The following is a 15,407-nucleotide window of genomic DNA, read 5'->3' as shown; positions in this document are numbered from 1 at the left end:
AGCAATCACTGGTTGGTCCCATCTCACAGTTTAGCAGTAGTGGCAGGTGCACCATTGCTTGCTCTAGCACAGGCTGGGTGGTACCAGGCAAGAGCCATCCTGTCCTCTATGGCAGGTGTTAGCATGTCTCCTGGGACAGAACTGATTAACTCTGCAGAAGTAGCAGATGCACCGCATAGTTCCATTAGAAGAGCAGCGGTCGACCTTGTGAACCACATGTGCTGGTGTACCAGGCAGGTGCCCTTTCAGGTTTTGGAGCCCGAAGGCACGCATCTGCATTGCCTCTGGAAGTTATTCCCTGCACTGGCCACAAAAGTTTCACAGCACTGTATTAGTTTGGCATGCAGTTGTGACCAACCAGGGGGGAATTGTTTATTACTGGCAGGAGGAAAGGGCTTTTTTTGTAATAGATTCAATGGTTAAAAAAACAAAAAACAAAAAAACATTCACAGACGCATATATTGAAGCCCATAATCTACACATATAAGGCAAACTATTAATAGGCTATTTAGCAGTACAGGCCAAAAACATACAAGATTTATGTAGTTTTTACTAAAAGTATCCACAAGATGGTGCTACAACATTAGTAGTCATAAGGGTGTATTTAATAAAAGTCTTTCCTCCAGCATTTTAGTCAATTTAGCATTAAGAATTTAAACATGTTGTAAAGGATTTGTCAATCACTAGACATTTCTGTTAGAGACCTATTAAATAACTTTGCTATTAATACTCAATTCAAATTCAATGTACAGTATTTTAAGAAAATAGTACTTTGTATCTCCATTTAAAAATGTAACCCAGTCTGTTATAACAATAAAACTTCTTAAGAGTGGATTTTAAAAAGTGTTACCACCACATTGATTGGGAAGAAATCATTCCCATCTTGCTACTTTAAATTCATGTAGCCAAATTAATATTTCTTTGTAAAATAATATATTGTAGCACGATCAGGTTTTAATTCCTTATCCTACTTGTACAGCAAGTGTTTGGAGTGAAGAGTATTTAAAAAAAAAAAATGTTTGTTATCTTATGTAATCTGATTAACGTCACTTGCGAACCATGGTATTTCATGACACAAAACCCTATATACTGTACTATGACTTGTTGAATGTCGTCATACTTGTTAATAATAGTCCAATATTATGAGTGGACAATGATATGATAATTACATATTATGGTGCAATTCAATTCAGCACGATGTTGAATAGCACAGGTAATGAGTGCCCGGACCAATTCAATTGTCTGCATTGAACCTGGCACTTCAGTCGAGAGATGCAGTTTACCGCACCTAAAGCCATGGGTTTAGTCACTGTAAAATACATTCTCTGAATTAAGTGCTTAGCATAATGCCTTAAGCCTGCAGCTAGCAACGTGGCACTACAATAGTTTACTTGCATTTCTGCTTGCAACTCAGGAGGGTGTGAACTGTAATTTTCTAGTTGTGGGTTTACAGCATGGCTAACTGAATAGATCCAGGCACTCATCCCAGCACTATTCAACATCGAGCTGAGTTGAATTGTCCCCATAGTTATAAACTATGTATTTGCTCATTTAACCTTGTAAGTTAACTACACTCTTCAATGCAGAATGGTCTTAAGAATATTGATTTTAGCATAGCTCCGACAGGCATAAAAAGAAAGCCTCATAGGTCAATAATTCTTAAAAACTTTAAAGACTATTGACATTTATTCCCCCATTACTAGTAGCATTGTATTAGTATTTCCTAAAGAGGTCATAAATATGTAAAAGGTCATGCTTTCCTACATACTATGGGGGAAATGTACCAAGCCTTGAAAAGTGATAAGTTACATGGTGATAAAGTACTAGCTCCTAACTGCCATGTTACAGACAACTAGGAGGTGGTTGGTACTTTATCTTCATCCAAGGCTTAGTAAATAGACCCCATCACTGTGCAATTTATCACTTTTCAAAACTTAGTCCATCTGGCCCATACACTGTTACAGATGGTGGTATAGGTGATGTAAATAATCTTGGATTTTATAAATGAAACAGCATCTCAGGGCTGCAATCTCCTCTGCCTGATTGACAGACAGAGGCAGTCGCGGGGCTAGGGTTACCACCTCATCCCTTTAATTTTGGACACATTAATTACACAGGTTCTGTGGCTGATTAAAACCAGGTGAAATGGAGCCTTGAAGTCAGCCAACCACAGAAACTGTGCAATTAATATGTGTCCAGAATTAAAGGGATGAGGTGGTAGCCCTATGTGGGACGAGGACGGGGTGTACCAATGGCTTTAGACAACGCAGGCGTGTCCAGACCGCTATGGGGGCAGTCCTTGTGATGCTTTTGCACTCTTGCGGGGCGGTGGAGAGTTGGGGGAGAAGGGCCTGACATGCGGGGCAGACTAGTCTCAAATAATTAGACTAGAATTATCACATTTCCATCACACTTGACAATGGAATGCAGACAATCCCAACAATTGGGTGACAGCCAGTGTTAAACTTCAATATTATGTACATATATAAAAAAGGTATTTTTTGTAAATATTATAGAGTCATTTATACTGTAAAAGTAGAGATATTTACAAGCCCTACTGATTTGCAAGGCAAATGGAAATTTAGATTTATTCCATGTGAAAATTCTGTTTACTTGTAAGCAGGATCCGTAAATGGCAGGTAAGATTTGATTTACTTTGACAGATTAAGCAATGAGGCACGAAAATGGAACAGAAACATACATTTCCTTTTTAAGAGTCAAGAGCCAGAAAGTAGTTCAGATGTGAAGCATTATAATTGCTCATGACGTCAGGTATTACAATAAATACTTCATTTGGAAGTCAGCACATTACAGATTTAATTTTACTCCAGTAGAGGGAGAGATTTATTTTCAAAGCTCAGCCACTTAGCTACATTCTTGACTGATGGTAAGGAGGTCAGAGGGCCTGGGATAAATTATAAAATAGTAATAGGCGTTTGTGAAGAAAAAAAAAGTAACTTTGATAGAGACAAGTCTCCTTAACCAAAACATTTTAAAATTAGCCTCCAGCAAACTAGAACACTAAGTTTGCCAACGATTAACTTAGCTAACAATATACTGTACTTGTCATATGAGGATGTTCATTTTCTTTCAGCTGTAAAGTAGTGAAGATATTGTAGACCCCATTTTGTGTTTGTTGACCAGTAAGACTAAGGGAACTATTTACGAAGGGGGTGTGGGGGGGGGCACACTGAGCGATATTGGCCTATTTTCGAAGTGATCTGTCTAAATCACTTAGAAATTAAGCACAGATTGCTTCGTGTGTATACCCCATAGCGATAGCGATGCGTGGCCCCGCGCGTCGCTGGCTCAGATCTAGACTGCATGCAGTCAAGATCTGGCTAGATTGCAAAGCTCTTTGAGCCTTGTGGTCTAGTTAGGATCAAGATAGCACACATTGCGGCATGTGTACAGACACCCGCTGCGATGTGTGCTAAGCCCACATCTGTCTCAGCACACATCACGCTGAGCTTGAATCAGCACGTGTGTATGCCCCATAAGCCTTGGACGGAGATCAGGGAACAGAGATAAAGTACCGCTCCTAACTGCCATGTTACAGGCTGGGTTTGAAAAATTACAGTTAGGAGCTGGTCGGCTGGTACTTTATCTCCATCCAGTTTTTCTCTCTTCAAGGCTTAGTACATAGACCCCCTAAAGCTGGAAAGACATCTGAAGATTATCGCTCCCACAAGTCAACTAATTCTCTGGTATGGGGGCAAATGTTTATTTTCACCAACTTGTCTGAACGACCATTTTCTGGTGTTCTGGAGCAAATCGAAGTTTGCTTGCATTCCATACATTAGCAGATTTTTATTCCAACTAGCAAACTACTTGGCTGGAATGATAATATTAAGATGTGTGGCCAGTTTAAGCAAAGTTTTATGTGCATATTATCAGTGGCATTGAACTTCTTTTGCAAACGCCATATGGTTCAGTTGTATTAATTTGCAAAGACTTATGCAAGTAGATGGAAAATGTTTTTATAATATTTCTAGTGGTCATTTTTAAAATGCTAATTGGATGGTATTGAACACGTTTCAAGATATAATTTGGCTTAGGGATCACAAACATTAGGTACTAAAGGATTGGTCAGTATTTGCTTCATGTTGAAGAGGGTTTAAACTCAATAGATTTAAAATGAGGATCTGACAGTAAGAGGCCATAGTTTTCCTAGCACATTATGAAATGATCTCATGTTATTCATACTGCCAATGGTTTTCATAGACTTGTTCATAGTAAATTAAAGTCACAAAAACATCCCTATTCAGTTTGGAGGGAGGAATTTTAGACATTCTATCATGGCCAAAGGGAACAATTCTCAAGTGGATGAGTAAAGTTTTGTAAGCTGTGAAACTCAAATTGGTGTTGGTTGTTAAACAATGCTCATTTTTTTGAGGTGTATGTATTATTTGTATGATGTGCATTTTATATTAAAAGATCTGCCTTTAATGAAAAAATATCTTCAGATAGCGCTCCATTCTTTTTCTATACATACCTGCAGTAATGGACTGCGGGTAATTTTTGGAACAGGTGCTATTCAATTATCCCCCAAAACAGGGCTGTTTCTCCCAAAAACACACAGGTTTCACTGAACTTATGTGCTTTTGGGAGAGAATGTATTTTTATGTAGTCAAAATTAATTGCTCAAAAAAAACACAGACTAAACCTTGGGAAACATTGCTAAAAACCATCAGTGTTTTATTCTCTTCTAATTGAAATTTACCTTTAGTTGGGATCAATGTGAGAAAAGTTCTGATTCTGGAGATGCTCTGAAGGTGGAAATAAGATCGGGAGAGGGGACTGGATATGGTAAAGTCTATATGTTGACATCACTAATTAAGCTTTAAGGCAAAGGGGCGATATAATGGTAGTAAGACCGCATTGGGATCAAGGAAGGATTTTTTTGAGGATGGCTGAGATGAGGGGAAAATGCCAAAAGAGGAATAAATTGGAAGGTAGGGTGTGGGAGCAGGCACCAGGAGAGAGGAAGTTAAGAAGCAATGAATTTTTGGGGTATATTCAATAAGTGTCGGAAGCTGCAGTCTTGTCGGAAAGATGGCAGCTTCCGACAGATTTAGGTCGGAAGGGGTTCAGACCTATTCATTAGAGGCTATTTTTTTCTGCACTGAATGAGACTGCGTGGCTGTCTTCAGCAGCTTCCTGTGTTCGCACACGGAAAGCTGCGGACAGCAGCAGTACAGACGGGAGGGAATGGCCATATCAGTCGGATTTGGCCACCCTATTGAATAGGGCTTGTCTGATCCATTCCGACAAAAGCATGTCGGAATGGATCCGTCTTTTATTGAATATACCCCTAAGTGTGGAATGTGGAAGCGGGAATGAATGAGGGGGCATGGACTTCCTTGCCAGGAAAGGGGAGAATAAGTGTAGACAGGAAATATCCATTCACACTTTACAGACCATATTCTCAACTTGCTCATAGCCTGTGAGGGAGAGGATAGAAATTGACAACTGGATATGGTTTGTGCTCACTTAGGGGCAGATGTTTTGCCAAAACCACCCTTGCATGTTTTGTTTCAGCATTTTTTTCCCCCCACCACCACTTTGTTCAAACAGTATTATTTACCTCAATAACATACATTTTTAGTCAATTTTGACCATCTCACAGCTCACAATGGTTTCATCTAGTTTAGGCCAAAGGCTTCAGGTAGCTGGCTGGTTTTTAATCAACAGACAAGCAGCACAAACATGCAGCAGTTAATAGCACATCTATGTAACATTGCCACACAGCAGTGGCAGAAAATTGGTGCAAGATGAACCCTTAAGTTGGATATTAAAAAGGACATGCATATTTTGACAGACCAAACACTTCAGTGACAGGGACTGCCACTATCTTGGCTGAAGTTCTTGGTTTGTTTGGGCCCCCACAAAATAAGTTACCAATCCGCTTAAGGCAGCTAGGCTAACAGTGCTGTCAGTGATCTCTCCTTACAGTGGCAAGAGGTCAGTCATCCTCATCACACAATGTTAATTCAATCCCTTTGACATCCACCATTATAGAAGTTTGATGTACAGTAATTGCTGGTATATGTCTTCCTCATGGAATTTCCAGTTCATTTTGATGAACATCTTTTCCACATTTTTAGGAAGTAGCCTCCTATGCAGATTGCTGACAAGGTTCCCAGCTGCACTGAAAACTAAGTACACACTTGAGGGTGGGCAGCTCATGTAATGCAAAGGGCTTTCAAATTGACTTTTGTTCTCAGTACCCAAAAGGAACTGTGAAATACATATTTATATGCTTTCATTTAAATAATCCTCCAGCATTCTTTGGATGGTGATCATATTAGAGGGGGTTACAGTAGAGGAGTCACTAATTTTGGGCAATTCTTATAGACCCACCCAGATGTCAACACATTGTGTTGACTCCTCTGTATCACCACTGGGTCTCTTGGGAAGCAGAGTTTTTTCCTAGCAGCAGCAGCAATTGCCAGAGAAACTGAAGGAGGAGATGTCATCATGTGCCATTTGAGCGGACAAATTGCTCACCAGGAGCTGTCTGCATCTCTTAAGATCTGGCTCCTCTGGAAAGAAAGACAACATATATGACAACCTAGGATCAAGCACAGTCACCATCAAGCTCGGTATGTATCTGAATTCAATATACTGACAATCTTTGGATTCTGGTGAAGTGAATAAAGGACTTGATCTACAAGTCTGACATACTTAGCATAATCGCTTTGTTTTATCTCCTTCAATTTATCAAGCTGCTTTTTCAAAAAAGTCTAATTAGGGGAATCACCTGACTTAAGCTGCCAGTGTCTGCACTCACTTCACAGGTGAGTACTGTGAAAGGTTTCAGGACCTTGCACAAACACAAAGTATTCTCCACTGTATTGCACTAAGGTACATTCCCCTCTTCTGCCAATGTTATGGCTTGTTGTATAGTTGTGGATGGCTTTTCACTGTTCCTCCATCTGCTGAAGCATGTAAATGGTGGAATTCCACCTTGTTACCATCTCTTGCTTCAGTTGGTGGCAGGTTAAATTGAACTGTTCTTGCAGTCAATGCAGTCTTCTGCATGCAGCTGCTGAATGCTGAAAATGTCCCAAGATTTTTCGGGCCACAGAAAGAATCTCCTGCACATCCCTGTCATTTCTTAAAAAAATGCTGTACCACAAGCTACTACCAGCACACTAATCGTGTGAGCAAAACAGGGGATGTATTGGAATTCACCTAGCTGTAATGCTTTCACAATATTTGTAGTGTTTTCCTAAATCAAATCCTGTCGAGAGTCCAAGCGGGATACCCATTTTGCTATAATATCCCTTAATTTTTTCTAACAGGTTGTCAGCGGTATACCCATTACTGAAGCCGGTGATGCACAGTAGCCTGCCTCTGAGATGGTATTGTTTGTTAAATGCTGCTGTTTGCGGTTCCTGCTACTGAATACAATTCAGGCACCTAGTGGGCTGTGACAGTCCAATAATATTTAGATTGCTCTGTTCTGCTTCTCCACATATCTGTGATTAAGTGGACAGTGGCATTTTGTTTGCCAATAATTCTAAATTTTTTAACGCCTTGGTACAGCCGTGGGAGATCATGTCTAGTAAAATGGAACAGAGATGGGATTTGGTGGCAGGAACACAGGACCGTAAATAACCATCTAAAATCAGCTGTATTAATGGTGGATATTGGATGTAGATCTAATACCAGCATAGCCGTCACAGCATTATGATCCACTGTGTGACTGACAGCTAGCATACTTACATCTTCTCACAAAAGATTGTTTTAAAGTCAATTGTTGTTTGCAACTACCAGTATTCTTCTTGGTCCACTTCCAACAGAAGTAGAAGCAGACCTAGTGTTGAAGGATTCTTCTAAGGAATCCTGGATAGGGGAGGAGTGACTAAGCCTTATCCTAGATGCAGGATTACCTTCAATCATTAGTGCGGATATTGAGGACAAAGGTGCTGGCTGTGCAGATTGCAGGTGCTGGGATACAGCTGGGGAAGGGAGCTAACCAATGCTGGACTTATTTTTTAGCACCAGTTTTTGATTTTCCCAAAAATGTTCCATGAACTTGTTGCAAATGATGTAACAGAGGAAAATTCCTAGATAAGTGATGTTCTAACCTCTACTTACTGTGGGTTTACAAACACTATGGATGGCTAGACAAGTGTATACAGGGATTTGGGTAAAAATAATTCCAGACACAAGAGGTGGATTTTTTTGGTGTTATTCCCAGGTCTGACAATGGGCACCTTCTTATCACGGGCAAGAACTGCCTCCACTGGTGCCTGACTCAGACATCAACATCCTCATAAGCACTCGCATCAGCTACACAAGTATCCCCTTCATCCTCTTACACTTCCATGGTAGCATTTTCAATTTCGGTCAGCATGTTGACTTGTGCTGCTCATCCCTTACATTTGCAGATGATACAGAAATGGTGGAAGGAGGTTGCTGCTAGAGTGGTGTCATTGGAGGACCATAGGGATAAGGTAGATATAAAACTTAGCGACCTTCACACTATGCTTTCCGGTCAGTCCTGCCTGTTGATTGAGATACAATGCCGACTTGATAATAGGTGCTGAAGGAATAACTTGAATTGTTGGGTAATTCAGAAGATGTCCTGTGTAAAATCAAAGATGCTCTTCCAAAATCTTCAATGATCTACCAGTTCCAGACACAGACTCTCTGATTCTATTTGACAGAGCATCATAATGCTCTCCACGCTAAAGGCATGTCTTTATTAACTGTCACTTACATTACACTGTTGAAGAGGAGATTTTGAAAAAGAACCATCAAGCTAAAGCTATAGACTTTAATGGACACTTTCCTCAGATTTACCAAGACCTCTGGATGCTCTACAACAGCAGTGCATGCTTTGCCAACATACGGAGGAACTCTGAAAACATTATATTACATTTTGGTAATGCTTCCCTCTGTGACCCATTTTACACACAATTCTACCCTGGATATCTGCATGTGAACGTGCATCAACCCAGGATTTCTGCATTTGTGAAAGGAAGCAACCAAGTCCTGGGTACACGACCCTTCTCCCGACCAGTGTCATGGAGCTTAGTCCCAGGAATTTGCCAGCTTGCTAGACCCAGCAAATTCCTGGGTCACACCTGAAAGCAGCATAAGGAGACACTCCATGTACTTCCGGACTTTGAGATCGCACCTACAGTTTTGTTATTTCCTGGGCCTAACCTCCGTTTCTCTCCCCAATTGGATGGACCCTCTGGAGTCCCCCAGTGTGCCACTACCATGTAGGGAGAATTGGCAGTAAGTAACACCAGACGCAGGCCATGGGGTGACTCCATGGCTGATGACCACCTGATCTGTGACTTTGCCACATGTTTCTGTTCCTTCCAGTGGATAAATATTTTTCATTTTACCCAATTGTTTACTCATTTTACTGCTTTTTATTTTGCTAGTTACACTTGTTTTCTTAAAGTCTTAAACAGGTTACCCACATACACACCTCAGTTTACAGGTTTCAGACTGTAGCCAATAGGTACTTACATGTGTTTCTAGTTTATGTTTTCTGTTATGCCTGTCTTTTGTAGTGAGTCAGGCACTTTGCCACTTATTGAATAACTGTTCTACATCTGTGTAGGACAATTACTGGTGTCACATTCACTACTACCCTCATACCTCCCCTACTCCATTGTACACGTTGTCTTGTCCTCCATGGACTACCTATGGGCTTCCCATAGCTTTCTTCATGTAGTTTTCTACCTTTAGCTTTGATTATATTTTCAATTAGTGGATATCGATATAAGAGATAATTTGGTTTCCTTGTGAAGTCACGTTTTGTTGTTCCGGTTATGCTCTCCTTTGCTTTTCTGACCTTTAGTACAGGTCAGATCCTACTGCCTCACAGCAATGAGGTGATGGCTAACTGTGCAGAGTTTTCATACTCTTGCTGTGCTTGCGTGGGTTTCCTCCATGAACTGTGGTTTCCTTCCACAAGCCAAAAATATACTTAAGATTAATTGGCCCCCAACAATAAAAAAAAAAACCCTAGTGTACAAGGGGAGTGCAATAAGATTCTAGATGCAAACAGTATTCTATTTACAAAGTGTACATTACATTTTTGTCAAAGTATTCGCCAGAGGAGTCTATGCAAAGTTGCATGCGCTAAAACCACTCTGTGAAGCAGCTGGACCCCTTGTGTATGTCTGCACATGTGGTAGGGAATACAGATCGTAAGTTGATTTTAAGTGACGGACGTGACTGGCCAACTACCTTCTGCAAAAACACTGCTGAATGTGTGTGCACTATATAAACTGGTAATAAAATAAAAACATAAAACTTTTTAAAAATCATATTTTATCATTTGCCTGCTCATATAACTGATTACACTGCCAAAGTTTTAGAAACAGTAATCCTAAGAACAGACAAATTTTCTTTTTGTAGTGTACATCAGAGGTATAACTATGATACAGTTTAGAAAAAAAAAATATAGTACCTTCTGAAAGTCTACAAAGCGAGACTTGTTGGTGTCCAATGTGAACCTTCGGCGGTTGGCACAGACAGGATTTTTACATATTGTTGGCTGTGTATATTTGAACTGTTGTTCCACATCTTTGACTACAGACTGGCAGTCCATACAAAGGAATGTACCACTGACAAGTTCAGGGTGGACAGGATGTGTCCTCACAACTTGCCCACTAATGCGAAGCAAAGTCCCAATTTTAAGAGAACAAAGTTCACGTATCCTTCAATGAGAGATCGTAAAAAAGAGGATATAGTGAAAAATATGCACACACTACTTTGAATATCCTAAGGTAGATTTATGTGCAAATAGTAAAATCACCTTCACCATAGCACCTAAATAATAAATATCATAATGACTTACTTTTGTCGTGCAGGGAAATCTGAAAATGCCACATAGAACTCTTTGTTTGCTGGAAAGTTTCCCAATTGTCTGACAAAGTTCCGAACGGCCCGGCATAGGTGAACATACACTCTGGTACAGATTAGGATGATAGAATGCAAATGGTTAAGACAATGTTTGCAACATATTTGAATACAAATACATATTTAAACACTTTCAGGACAATAAGAAAAAAACATTTATAGATAGATATATTCTATAGCATGTCGAGTGATTCTCTTCAGGAATGATACAAAGTTGTGAGGAGGACAAACTTTAAAATTGTACAATATTCACAATGAGTACAGTAAGATGTTTGCCTTTACTAGATGAGTTTGTGAAGTTACAGTATAGATAGAAATTAGCAGCAATACAACTTGATAAAGGCCATCAGTTTATGGCTCCCAACTTAGGTCATTTTAACAGTTGGTGCTTAAACATGTTAGTAATGTGGCTCAGGAAAACAATGGATTGGGATAGTCGCTCTTTAGCACATAGCAGTGTCTTGCAGGTTATGATTCACATGTGTGTTTAGCCTTCATGGATCAATTTCAATGTAAAATGTAGTGACATAAGGAGGCAGGCACGGCTTGTTTTTACATAAGGATGGGCAAGCCGATCAAAAGGAACAACAAACTCTTTATCAAGGCCTTGCATTGAGTAATACTGACAAATAGACACTGAGCAATAGGGTGGCCTGTATTATATCCAGCACCTGCACATTAGCTATTTTGTTTTACATGTTAAACTGAAAATAGTACATGTAAATGCATGCTGTGCATCATGGGAGATGATGTCATGCCGAGGTGACTCACTTCCTGTTTGTCTCCTGTTACTTCCACTTGGTGTCTGGCTCAAGTTGAGTAAAGACCTGTATTACACTGATGCTGCAAGTGTCTTCCTGATTTTGTTGTTACACATCTACATGGTGTCAGAACTGGGATGCCATGGCACAAGGTCTCAGGAGAATAGATCCGCTGATATTTGATGAAAACATGGCTGACAACTGGCTGAGGTTTAAAAGGGAATGGCACGTATACTCCATAGCAGGCCTTTCAGACAAGTAAAAAAAAGTCCATGCATACACGCTGCTGAAACGCGCAGGCACCGATGCTGTGGACAAATCAGATGCTTTTGTATATGCTGACGGATAAGACAGAGGATCCTGACATCCTAATTGCAAAGTTTGAAGAGATCTGCATGCCAGTAAAGAATGTATTTATGGACAGACATGTTTTCAACAGCACAAACCAAAAAGAGTGATGACACTATACAGTCCTACGTCTCCACGCTAAAGCTGCTGGCAAAGAAGTGCAATTTTGGTATCCTAACAGAGGAGCTAATCCATGACAGAATCATATGCGGCATACGCAGCGCCAAGGTACATGCACCGCTGCTGCAGGAGAAGGGCCTCATTAGAAACTGCCATAAATATCTGTATGTTAAATGAGCAGTCTAAAAAATGGCACAAGGGAACTAAGAAAGCACGCTGAGGTGTGTGTCATGGTGGCCATTCCGCACCGATCCTCCACGTGTGGCAACTACGTGGCACAGCCCCCTCCTGACAAACAAAGCTGCCCCGCATATGATAAACAATGTAATGCATGTGACAAATAGAATTATTTTGCAAGGTGCTGCCGCTCCAAAGATCAAACTTCCATAAAGAAACAGTCTGAGTCGCACTATAGCCGCTCACCCCAGCAGATTAACCAGGTTGAAATGGAGCCAGGGTGTTAATCGGTTTGCATGACAGTTTGTGATAGTGTAGACCACTTAGATGAAAAGGGTGAAATATTTATCAAACTGAGAAAGCATATGAACAAGGTGGCCATAGTCAAAATAGACTCAGGACCGAAGTTCAATGTCATATCCTACAAACAACTACATGAAATAGATCCAACTGCACAGATAAACCCATGAGATAAGACCAACTTGATAGCTTATGGTGGCCAGACCACCACCACACTGGGTACCACGAAGCTAAAGTTTACCCATGCTGATTTCCTATTCCACATTGTGGGTCAAAAGGTTAAAACCACTGCTAAGCCTCCCTGACAGTATGAAGCTAGGCCTTCTCAAATTGGGGCCTGAGGTACACGCAATACAGATGACCGTCCTAGAAATAAAAGACTTTCAGGATTTATTTGATTGCAGTACACTTGGCAAGCTTCCTGTTGTGTACCATATGAGGCTTGATGACTCCATTGTACCTACTGTGTGTGTCCCCTGGAGGGTTCCTATCGCAATGAAAGACAAAATCATTAAAGAGATCCACAGAATGACTCAATTGGGTATCATTGCCCCTATAGAGGAAGCAACACAGTTGGTGTCCGCCATGGTGGCCGCATCAAAAAAAGGATGGGACTGTACGTCTTTGTATTGATCCAGTACACTTGAACAAAGCACTGCTGCGTCCATATCACCCTCTCCACACCATTGAGGAAGTGATTGCAGACATGCCAGGTGCCACAGTTTTTAGGACACTGGATGCAAAGTGCGGATTCTGGCAAATCCCTTTGGACAGAGCTTCGTCCCTGCTCACCGCTTTCATGACCCCGATAGAGCGTTAGGTCTTCCTTTGCATGCTCTATGGAATAACTACAGCCAGTGAGGTCTTCCAGCATTGCATGGAGCAACTGTTTGCAGGCTATCCCTGTGAAATCATCGTTGATGACATCCTGGTGTGGGGTCGCACCAAGGTAGAACACAACCAGCGACTGCTCCAAGTACTTGAATGGGCCCATGCTTTGAACCTCAACCCAGACAAATGCAAGTTTAGAGTTACAGAAGTGGCGTACGTGGGCCACGTGCTCACTAGTCAGGGTGTCAAACCGGACCCAAATAAAATCACTGCCAGCCAGCAAATGCCACTTCCGGCTGACCAACAGGAGCTGCAGTGCTTCCTGGGAATGACCACCTAGCTGTCTAAATTTGTTCCGCAATACAGTTAAACCACTTCACCTTTGCAGCAGTTACTCCATCAGGTCTCAGAATGGTGTTGGCTGGATGCACACACGGCTGCTGTTGATCGATTGAAAACCATGCTGACAAATCCACCGGTCCTGCAAGACTTCAACGTGCATGATCCGGTAGTCCTCTCTGCCGATGCTTCACAGAGTGGTCTAGGGGCCGTGTGCCTCCAACACCGCAAACTGGTGGCTTTTGCTTCCAGGGCTCTCACTGACACTGAAACCAGGTATGCATAAATTGAGAAAACTGTTGGCACGGGTGTTCGCCTGCAATCATTTCCATGACTTCATCTATGGCCATCCTGTCATGGTGGAAACAAACCATCAGCCTCTCATCACCATACTGAAGAAGCCCATCTACTCTGCTTCTTCCCGTATTCAGAGCATGATGCTCAAGCTGCAGTGGTACAACCTGGATGTCATATATAAGCAAGGCTAAGATATGTACGTTACTGATGCTCTGTCTCAAGCCTTCCTTTCGACTACTGACCTGAACGCTGCTGAGGATGACTATGAGGTCATGGCTGTGGAGGTGCTCCCTACCAAGCGGCAGGAAGAGCTGCGTGGTGCTAGACTTGCGGATGATCTTTGCCAGTGTCTCTGCTGTAATTCTCAATGGCTGGTCATCCTCTTTTCCAAGGAACTGCTACACTGCATTCGCTACTTCTACTGTATGAGAGATGAGATCACCGTATCTGATGGTGTCATCCTGTGGGGTCATTGCTTCGCTATTCCGGCTGCCCTTCAGATGTTCTACATCCAGTAGATGCACCAGGGCCATGCTGGCCTGGAGGCTACCAAGCATAGGGCCCATGAAACCATGTTCTGGCCCTCCATGTACGGTGACATTGACCGTGCCGTCTCATTTTGTGCACCATGCAATGCCTTGCATCCACACCTGCCACAGGAGCCCATGCTGCTCCATGACATTGCTGATCTTCTGTGGTCCATTCTTGTGGCTGATCTATTTGAATGGAGGGGGAAGGAGTACCTGGTACTAGTGGACTCCTGTTCAGGATGGTTTGAGATAAACTACTTGCCCAGCACCACAAGTCAAATGGTCAGTGCAAAGCTGAAGAGACACTTTGCAGCACATGGCACCTCACCGCAGTTGATCACTGATAATGCCATGCAATTCAAGAGTAGAGAGTTCAAGGACTTTGCGAATACATGGGACTTCAAGCACATCACTAGTAGTCCTTACTACCCATAGTCAAATGGCTTGGCAGAGCGTGCAGTCCACTCTGCAAAGCACCTAATAGAGAAGTGTGCACGAGATGGATCGGACATATACTTGGCACTGTTAAACTTGAGAAACATGCCCCGAGATGGACTTCCATCCCCTGTACAGTGCCTATTAGCACAGCGCACCCGCACAGGCATCCCAATGGCAAAGCAACTCCTGCAACCCAGAGTAGAGCCACAGGTACGGGAGAACATCAGCAAGCACAGAATGGCTGCCAAAGCTTCTTATGACAGATCAGCATACCGCCTGCCACCACTGTCTCCAGGCCAGCCTGTCCGCATGCAAACCAAGCAAGGATTTGACAGAATGGCAATGGTTCAGATTCCTGCAGGTCATCCAA

General features: G+C 41.9%; 1 protein-coding gene across 2 annotated transcripts in view; it reads right to left on the bottom strand.

Annotated features, from left to right (window-relative positions):
* The window catches only part of LOC134927747 (maternal DNA replication licensing factor mcm6), a 186,417-nt gene that overhangs the window by 143,898 nt on the left and 27,112 nt on the right, over window positions 1-15,407 (bottom strand). For both annotated transcript variants that reach the window (XM_063922651.1, XM_063922652.1), the window contains exons 3-4: window positions 10,835-10,945; window positions 10,445-10,694 (exon numbers count right to left, since the gene is read on the bottom strand). In XM_063922651.1, the coding sequence (XP_063778721.1) occupies window positions 10,445-10,694; window positions 10,835-10,945 (361 nt within the window). The remainder of the gene's footprint in view (window positions 1-10,444; window positions 10,695-10,834; window positions 10,946-15,407) is intronic.

Source organism: Pseudophryne corroboree, chromosome 5 (assembly GCF_028390025.1).
Source record: "Pseudophryne corroboree isolate aPseCor3 chromosome 5, aPseCor3.hap2, whole genome shotgun sequence".
In the NCBI taxonomy this organism is placed as follows: Eukaryota; Metazoa; Chordata; class Amphibia; order Anura; family Myobatrachidae; genus Pseudophryne; species Pseudophryne corroboree.
This window is presented reverse-complemented; position numbering and strand designations above follow the sequence as displayed.